General features: G+C 39.1%; 1 protein-coding gene across 1 annotated transcript; it reads right to left on the bottom strand.

The window, feature by feature from the left end:
• Positions 1-666: 666 nt before the first annotated feature.
• LOC131224860 (cytochrome b-c1 complex subunit 8) lies at positions 667-9,286 on the bottom strand. Its single transcript, XM_058220290.1, has 2 exons — positions 8,982-9,286; positions 667-925 (listed from the first exon to the last, which is right to left on the bottom strand). Exons 1-2 carry the CDS (start codon positions 9,149-9,151, stop codon positions 877-879), a joined length of 219 nt encoding a protein of 72 aa, XP_058076273.1. The 5' UTR covers positions 9,152-9,286; the 3' UTR covers positions 667-876.
• Positions 9,287-10,156: the final 870 nt, after the last annotated feature.

Below are 10,156 nucleotides of genomic sequence, written 5' to 3'. Positions count from 1 at the left end.
ACCCAAAATTGAGTTGGGTCAATCGGGTTAGGGTGGCAACCTTACACAGAGCCCATTCACAACAAGCTCAACCGTCTATTTCTTACTTAGTTTCCATTCTGACATCCTTTTTTCCAATTTAGCTTTAGGGCACGTTTGGGCACCCACCAAAAATCAGAAATGAGTATCTGACCAACAGGGATTGATTCCCCAATGCCTGCATATCATCAATCACACACTGGCAGAGTATCAAAGATTTAGAATCCCCATTAAGAAGAAAGTGGGTCTTACCCCTGAGGACCAATCAAAGGTTACACGATACCTATTAGCCTAAGGTTAAATATGCAGTCATGGTTTCCCAGGATACATGGAGAACCATTGGTGATCAGTACGGTCGATTAAGCCAGGGCCCAAGCCCTAAAACGCAGTGATTAAGCAGCAACTCCCACCATCCCAGTTTGTGGGTTTTGCTTGTGAAAAGCGCCGTAGGCACATCCAGCCACTCATGCAGGCTACAAATCAGATGGACCACTGCAGTCCAAAAAATGGCCCACCAGATCAACAGACCCAAATCACCATACGCCCGCTGCATGTATCCTGAGGGAAACCAATGACAGAAGCAGCATAATAGCATTTCTCATCTACTCAAACATCAATCATAAGTGGTTTCGTAACTCTTATCAAACAAAGACAAAACAGAGCAGATGATGGATTAAGCAGTAATATCCACAAACTTATTAGAAGGTTAAACAGGAACAAAACACTGCATGCAATTCATAGCCAAAAACAAGAAAGTTCCCAAGTCGGGTGACTACAATCGAATTCGCAAACCTCTTCTTTGCCACAGCTGAAGCGGATTTTTCTTCTTCTTCTTTTTTTTATAAAGGTGGCACGAGCTCAGTACCTGTGCTCCAGCTTCTCCTTCTCCTGGTAGTGCTGCACATAACTGCAACCAATCCCAACGATCCAGAAAATCACAAGATAGAATCTAGATAAATCTCTGTATACCAAAAAAAAAAAAAAAAAGATGATAGATAATCTTATCTCTGCTTGGGGATTGGATGAATCTGTTAGAGAAAGTAGATGGCCAGTTTCATGTCTGGAAATAAATCTTATTTTGCACCAACGAATGGACCTGTAAGCCTATATGACTAGGGAGAAATTAAGGCCTGTTTGGAAGCCAGTTCTCGTGTCAGTTCTGGAGTTCACTAATTCAGAGTACGTATGGACCTGCCCAACCCTTAGCCGTCATATAGTGGGTTAACTCCTCCCAATTCCCAAACTAAAAATGTGTTAGGCCATGTTTGGAAAGCATGGATTCCATGCCAAACAACGGAAACGGAAAATGATTTTCCTTTTATATGATGATTATGTTGTTTGGATAGCAGAGAAAAGGTGGATTCCAACGAGGAAGAACATAGACTTTTTCCCCTGAATTCAAGTTCAATCCCTTGCTCATAAAAGAAAACAAAAGAAACGAAAAAAGGAAGAAGTTAAAATCCCTCTTTGATACATCACAAGGACAACAATGCAATTGAAAAAGATGGGTGTGGGCGATTGCATCTTCTCTCCCTCCTCTTGACATTTGCAAACAGAACGTTTCACTTTGGAGCTTAATTCTACATTTTGTCAAACATGATAAAACATATCTCCATTGCCAGTAATGGGGACCCAATGAGATCCCGATACCCGAATTGCAAAGAAATGGACAAGAGTACACACGCAAGAATGTTTGGGTAGTTGAAAGGAGAGAACTTTTTTTGATATACAAAATTCTTCTCTTACAAATACTAAGAAAATATGTAGAATGCCCTACCTCCTACACCACCCCTTTTATAGACCCTAAAAGACAATCCACATGGTAACTTTAATAAGGATCCCCCAACTATTAGATAGCTTAATTGATTTTAAAAAATACAAATTATTTAAGATAATAACAACCCTACCTGCAAATATTTCACCTAAAATAGATATAATTAATCTACTAGTTACCCTCAAAATCTTCAATCATATCTTCCACATCAGCCCCCTTCTAAAAATGGTAAATGTGATCTCCAACATTTAGGCCCCAAATCATGCAACAAACAGCCAGAAATCAACACATGTTGGGCCCTAGGGTGGGTCGTGGGCCTATATCAGGTAACTACATCTGGATCTGAGACCAAAGCATACTTCTTGTTCTTCTGGTTTTTCAGCTTGTGTTTATTGCACATTTTATATGAATTTTGAATGATGTGAACTCATTCTAGATATAATTGCATCGGTCATGGTTGATATTGCATAGTTTTGTCTCCTAAACAATGGAAAACTATATGCATTTTATTTATTTACATTTTTTTTGTAATATTTTGAATTCTAAGTGGGCAGTCGCATCTTTTAACATCTCTTGAAGTTTCACTGAGAAATTCCACCATTGTTTTTCATAAGGGCATGTTTGGTTTTCCAATTTCCGGTGTAATTCAAAGTAAATGAGCCATCATTATCATTTCAGGGTGTTTGTTTTAAGAGAAAATTACAACACAAAAAATGAGAGTAAAATACACATAAAACAAATAGTTAAAGGAAATTGTAATCATCACATTTTTACATTATGAAATTACCATTTTTACAGTAATGCCCCTATAAAACAAACAATGGTAGAATGTAATCATTGCAGTCAAATGTAAGTAATGTCGCCAAACAATTACAGTGGATAAGTAATAATTACCCATTTCCAGCCAATTCCCGTTATAATTGGAAAACCAAACAATCCAAAGGGCCTGTTTGGTTTTTCAATTACAACAGTAAATGACTATAAATAGGTAATGATTATTTACTATTGTAATTGTGTGATGACATCACTTACATTTGACTGCAATGATAATTTTGCTACATTGTTTGTTTCACCCAAAAATCATTGTAAAAATGGTGGCTTTGTAGTGTGAAAATGTAATGAATATAATTTACTTTACAAGTATATTTGACTCTCGATTTACAAGCCATATTTCATGTTAAACAAACACCTGGAAATGATAATGATGGCTCATTTACTTTGCATGTCATGGGGAAATTGGAAAACCAAATAGGCCCTAAAGTTTCTTGAATGTTTCTATCAGATTGCAATCCATTACACAATACATGTGATATTTCCCAACGTTTCCCACAATATTTCGTATCCCAAGGGTGGGATATAAGGTAGGATAACAATACAATAAGCATTGGTTGCAGGCACCTTCGATGTGGCCCGTCTAAACTTCTAATCACATCCAGAATGTCAGAGTAATTCCTCATCGCATTGCAGTCCATCCATATCTCCCATAATATTGAGAACAACAATGTTTATTATCAAGTTGCGGTCCATCCATATCTCCCAAAATATTGAGAACAACAGCATTGCATTATTTATCCACTCATCCGAAAGTCAAAGGCATTGAGTCCAAAGAAAGATGTAACCATGAGATATGATAGTACAAAACAAGTTGAAGGAACCTTCAATATGATCTCTCTTGCATTTCTAACTACATGCAAATTTCCAGAATAGTTACTTGAGAAATTCACGTTATTTCAGTCCATCCACATCCGACATCTCCTGTAATATTGAAAAAAAACATTTGCCATAGGCACTTAACCTTCCCCTATTTAATCATCGTACTCCACACCAAAATTGGAAAGAGAATTGACCACATTCAAGTCATCTACATTTCCTGAAACCCAAAGTGAAAGGCCAATCCGGAGGCAAAGGAACCTTCAATACGACCTCTCTCACATTTCTAACTACATCCAAAATTCCAGAATAGTTACTTAAGAAATTCAAGTTATTTCAGTCCATTCACATCCGACATCTCCTGTAATTTTGAAAAATAAAAACATTTGCCATAGGCACTTAACCTTCCCCTATTTAATCATCATACTCCACACACCAAAATTGTAAAGAGAATTAGCCACATTCAAGTTAATCTACATTTCCTGAAACCCAAAGTGAAAGGCCAATCCGGAGGCATTCAAAATTTTTTTAATGAGAGGAATTGAATGAATATGGGGCCCTTTGATGCCCTCTGGTCAATACCAGGAGCATGTTACTAATAATGTTTCTTTGTCTGGATCACATAATAGAAATGTATGCCAAGCTTCGACTCAATATTGTCACACAAGGCAGGGAGGTCTCCATCATCAAATACTTGAAATTACTGTCCGCAGGGCGTGTTTGGATTGGGTGAAAACCTTAGAAAACTAAGGAAAGAAAAATGATGTCCTTAAAAGTGACATTTCCAGTTTGAGAAACATAAAAAAGAAAAGGAAATCAATTACGTTCCTCAAAAAGTGAGTAAAGCCTTTTCTTCAAAAATGCCGATTAGTGGGAAACAAGGTTTTTCTCTAATGTGAGGCTTTAAGTGGCAAAATATGTGAGAAAAGAGATTTTCCTTTCAAAATTGTGACCCACACACTGGAAGAAAGGAAAAGCATTGTTTAGGACAACTTCTGTAGCAAAACAAACAGGGGTAAAGGGTTTCTTTTCCCTAGCGATGATGTCACTTTTCCTTCTGCTTATGTCACCGTCCTAGTTTTCATTTCCCTTATTTTGTTTTCCCCTAATCCAAACACACGCTAACCATTCCTCATGACTCAACCTAGGTCCCCACATGGGACCTCTAAATCATCATCTAAGCCTTATCCCAATTAATTGAGGTCTGCTACATGGGACCTCCCAATCTAGTAATAAAAGTTTCGGTTAGGGGGCATTTGGATTGGGTGAAACCATAAAAGAAAAAAGAGAACTATCATGCTGACCCAGGCTATGAAAAACATGAGATCAACTAAATGAAAAGGAAATACATTTCACTTGTTGGTTTTGCACCATGAATTTGCAACAAAATGCTTTCCTCTTCCATTTGCCAGCGTTTGTGTTGGCCATGTTTGAAAGGGTAAATCCACCCAAAGAAAAAGTGTAATAGTGACCACCTTTTTGCCATAGTGGCGATGTGGTGATTTAATTGAGGTTAAGAGACTATAACCCCTCGAGTTCAAGCTGTCCTCCCCAAGTGTTTAGATAAGGGGGAAAAAAAACTAAAGGTTAAGGGACTTTAACCCATGGAGTTCAAGCTCTCAGATAAAGAAACAAACAAAAGGTAACTGTACAGAAATGCAAAATATGTCGGCATCTCGTTGCAAACAGAATCTTCATTTATAGTCGCAAGCAGTTGAAATCCAAAGTCAATTACAAAAAATAAATCAGCTAAGGACAAAAAACATAAGATAGAGCAAAGGACTCTTCCAAATAGCTAGATGCATTCCCAGATCCTCAGCGTCCCTCCAAACATCACGTCAATCCAAAATAAGCCAACAATTCCTAACACACACCTGCTTAGCAAAAGTGTAGGCATCCTCAAACATTCAATTGTTCCTTTTCTTCCAAACCATCCAAATAACTGCCCATGGTAGTAGGACCCACAATATTGATTGCGGAGGTAGATGAGGACCACAAAATGTTGTAGCTTAAGCATCTCACAGCTCATTGAAACACTTTTTCCTATTGCACCATAGGACAAGCCCTGGCTTTGGCCTGCCAAGCCGCAAGTTTTAGCAGGCCCGACCCAGCCCAGCTCAGCCTGAAATAAAACAGTTAAAAAAACCCCAAAGGTGCGCCTCAGGCCAATTCAGGTTGGGTTGGGTTGGAGCCAACCTGAGGACCTAAAGAGTCAACCCTAACCCAACCCATATCAGTTTAGGTCGGGTTCGGGTTGGGTGATGCAGGACAATTAACCACTTGCTCTAAAAACTCGAACTATTAGAGTATGGCAAATTAATCCATTTATCTCATAGCCCAGGCCCCACATCTCATCGGTTATGACCTCGGCCGAACACCTCTCGTGGGCCCCAAATCACATGGGTACCGCCTCACACGGGCCACCCACCGCGAGTGTGTCCCCGCATCCCACAGGTTACCCTACTCAAGCCCGGTGTGAAATGAGCATTAATCACCCCCGGTGAGGAATCTCGAACACGAGACCTCCCCCGTGGGCACCGCCCACCCCGAGTGTGCCCCTGCATTCCACAGGCGACCCCACTCGAGCCCAATGTGAAAATGCCCATGCATTATTGGGCTTGGCCTTGTCAGCCCCAATATTTAATAAGCTTGACCCAGCCTGGCCCAGCCTAAACAATAATAGTTAAATAAACCCTACAGAACCCTGGCCAGGTAGGGCTTGGGTTGGCTCAACCATAACCCAACCCAAGTCAGGTTAGGATGGGTTCGAGTCGGGTTTGGCCTGCCCGGCACAAGTTTTAACAAGCCCGACCCAACCTAGCCCAACCTAACCTGAATGAAAATAGTTAAATAAGACCTAAGGGTGCAACTTGGACAGAGTTGGAGCCAACCTAGGCCAAATCCGAGAAGCTAAAGACTCAACCCTAACCCAACCCCACTTGAGTTCTAATCCAAGGTACTCAACCCTAACAGAAACTAAGTCAGGTTCGGGTTGAGTTTAGGTTGAGGTTGAGTCAATTATTCTGCACTAGTATAGGCTTTTAATTCAGTACTTGTTTCCAGTGTTCACAATTGAAGCCTAACGTGGTAAATTTATGTTGTGCGTATATAAGGAATGTAAATAGAATCTAAGAGGAAATTCCAAAACTCTCTTTTTATAATAATATAGATATGTAAATAAAACGTTAAATAAATAACAGTTTGTAGAATTGAAATCTCAAACAACACGAAGCATCAACCACCGGCTAACAAGTAAACATTTAGTAATAATCAACAAGGTCAATAGTAAGATTGTCAACATAGACCGCTACCCCCCTCTTACCATTAATTGGCGTTATATATATACTCAGTGCTCTCCCATACCAGTACATGCATACACAACAAACATCAGAACAATGGCAACTTCTAATTTACTTTAAATTATATGTGCAAGGATATTCACTGCTAGGTCAACAAGCCATGTTGGAAAGTTCTCATATGTCCTCAAACTTGATGGTGAGGACTACATCTTGAGCTTAGATAATCAGATATGCTCTCAGCTTATTCTATTCTATAATTTAAAATTAAAAAAATAAATAAATAAATAACAGTTTCATTGTTAAAATAACATTTCCAAAATCCATTGTCCTACTCCTGCATACTTGAAAATATGGAAACCTATCTTTGCGTGACAAAATTGAACAGAAGCCCAACGTTAAATTTTAAATCTTGCAATCCTCTTTCAAGTGAAGTAACCCGATCCTTGAACTTACAATGTTTTTCTATGCTTGTATTTATTAAGCAAAGATTTAAGGTAATATATTAAATTGAAGAAATAAGAGGATTAACATCATTAGAACATGTTTATCAAGCTAAAGTGTGTGAACAACAAAAATATTATGAGACTTACGGTTATATATTGAATTGACAAAGAATAAGAGAATTAACAACATCATAACACGTTAATTGAGCAAAGGTGTGTGAGCAACAAAGATTTAAAGCAAAGATTTTCAAGGTTATATGAATGTTTACTAAGCAAAGACTTATCGCTAGCAGAATATAAATTGAATAATTTGGGAAGTATTTATCCTATGATCCACACCATTGAATATGTCTTCTTTTCTTCTTCCTCCCCTTTTTATCATAGTCATGGAACCCTATTATTCATCAAACCCATTACGACAACTAATACTCATATTAGGGTGAGAAATATTGAGATTCGTTTACTTTGATGGTTGAAGTTTGGAGTTCGTGATGAAGTTGATCACACGCAAATACATACCTAAACATGCCCCATCAATTTTGATCTTATCTAAAGAAGAAAAAAAAAATCTAATAATGCATGAAACACCCAATTTGGATCACATAAACCTAAATTATGAAAAAATAAAAAAATAAAAAAAAAAAGAAAGAAAAAAAAGGAACACCCTTTTTTTTTCAAGGTGAAAAACAGGTTCTAAGGATTTCAACCCTCACCATTAAATTACAAAATATCAACTATAATAATACAGATATGTACCACCTAAGCATGTGGGGTCTCCATTAAATTGCTGACAAAAATGTACCAGATGAGGAGAAAAAAATTCTTGAATCTGAAAGTGTAGGTTCTAAAGTGTTCCGTAACTCCAGAATAAAATCTAAATTTTCATGAAAGCTCGCATCTTGGTATTTCCATTAGCAATGGAATTGATGATAAGAAGCACGAATAACCCATTTTAATTCAAGGTGAAAAAATTAGTTTCTAAGGATTTCAACCGTAGAGATTGAATTACATAGTACCCACAACAATAATACAAATTTAAAACAAAGAGAGAGAGAGAGAGAGAGAGAGAGAGAGAGAGAGAGAACCTAGTATTTCCATCTCATAGAGTTAGGACATGACCCTGGGGCCCACCTTGATGCATGTGTTATATATCCACAACCTCCATCCATTTTGCCAGCTCATTTTAGGGCATGTGCCCAAAAATGAAGCAGAACCAAATCTCAAGTGGACCGTGGCTCAAACATCAACTCGATCAAAATCAGGTGGGCTACACCATGGGGAACAGTTGAGATGAGAAGTCCCACCATTAAAATCATCCAAATTGAATGTGGGGTCCACCATGGCGTGTAAATTCCATCCAATCTACTCATCCAACGTGCCACACCACAATGAATGGATTCCCCGAAAACCAGAACATTCCAAGACTCATGTGAGCCACAACACATGAATTTAGACTTTTTAGGCATGATTTCACACTGTTCCCTAGAGTGCGGGCCTTCGATTCTCCTGATTTCTAGTATCAACGATGAAAATGTGGTGGGAAACCTGATGGACGGGACAGATCAGATTCTCCCACACGTTTAGCTCGGCTAATTGTATGCACGCCAAAAGAATTACAGAAATCCACCATCCAATCAAAACTCGATCTACATAAAAACCTCATCCGATCTTCCGACGGATCCCAATTCATACCGAATCCGATCTTCGGACGGATTCCAATTCAGAAAAGAAATCGAAAGATAGATAGATGAATAGATAGATAGAGAGAGAGAGAGAGAGAGAGAGAGAGAGACGCACGTGTAGGTTCCCACGAGTGGGGTGAGTAAGAGAGCAGCGCTGATCCAGTTCTCGGATACCTTGTGTTGGATCTTGCCCGGCAGATCCTTCCACAGACCCGACATCACCTTCTGCTGGAACGGCGACAGCGCGTACACCACCGCCTTCATGCGCACCGGAGTCTTACCCATCCTTCTCTCCTCTTTCGCTGCCCTTCTTCCGCCTTCTCCAAACTCTTCTTTGCTAACTTGCGCAGGTGGTGAGACAGAGTTCCCTCTCTATTCTCCCCCTTTTCTCTCTTCCGAGGGTTAGGTTAGCCCTCCAGAGAGTTAGTCTTCTGTATTTTATATGGAAACGGATTGGCTACTCTCCCTGCCACCAGCCAATGGCTAGTGGTCGGTGCTGTGTGGGCCCCAAAATAATGTATGTGTTTCATCCATGCCGTCCATCTAATTTTCCAGATCACTTTATATCATGGGACCAAAAATGAGATGTATCCCTATCTCAACTGGACCACATTACAGGAAAAAGTGTTGAATGAGCGTCAACCATTAAAGACATTTTGGGGACCATAAAAGTTTTGGATCAATCTTATCTTTGTTTATTTCCCTTCATCTGAGGCTTTATGATCTAATCAACAGATTAGATGTCAAATAAACAGTACAGTGGGCCTTAGAAGGATTTTAATGGTGAATATCCAATCGCTATTGTTTTCCTGTGGTGTGGTCCACCTTAGATTTAAATCCCTATTATTTTTGGGATAAAGATATAAAATGATCTCTAAAAATGGATGAATAGGATGGATGAAACACATACATCATGGTGGGGCCCACAGAGCACCGACCACCAGCCACGGGGCTGGTGGCAGGGGGAGTAGCCAATTCGTTCCCTTTTATATTGAGTTCGTTTTGCCTCTGTCGCGACTAAGAATCTAATATGTGTCGCCGGTCACTGGGGCCCACATACTAAGTAATTTAGTGATCTGAACCGTGAATTTGTGGAATCTATGCCATATATTCCACCATTAAAATCTTAGGCTGAATGGATGATTTTTTAACCATTACAATCGGTTGATGAGTTTAGAATGATGCAAAAAGATTTTAAATGGTTCACATTCAACTCCGAAAATCAGAGTTTAGGACTATCACAGAAGTATGATTATATGCAAATAGATTATCTATGATTCGAACGAGAAA

Source organism: Magnolia sinica, chromosome 14 (assembly GCF_029962835.1).
Source record: "Magnolia sinica isolate HGM2019 chromosome 14, MsV1, whole genome shotgun sequence".
Lineage (NCBI taxonomy): Eukaryota > Viridiplantae > Streptophyta > Magnoliopsida > Magnoliales > Magnoliaceae > Magnolia > Magnolia sinica.
This window is presented reverse-complemented; position numbering and strand designations above follow the sequence as displayed.

Excerpts from the sequence above, each read along its gene's own strand:
- LOC131224860 (XM_058220290.1), bottom strand. The coding sequence starts at position 9,151 with ATGGGTAAGACTCCGGTGCGCATGAAGGCGGTGGTGTACGCGCTGTCG. Across the intron at positions 926-8,981 it reads CCACTCGTGGGAACCTACAC|TTATGTGCAGCACTACCAGG; the intron begins GTGCGTCTCTCT and ends GATTGGTTGCAG.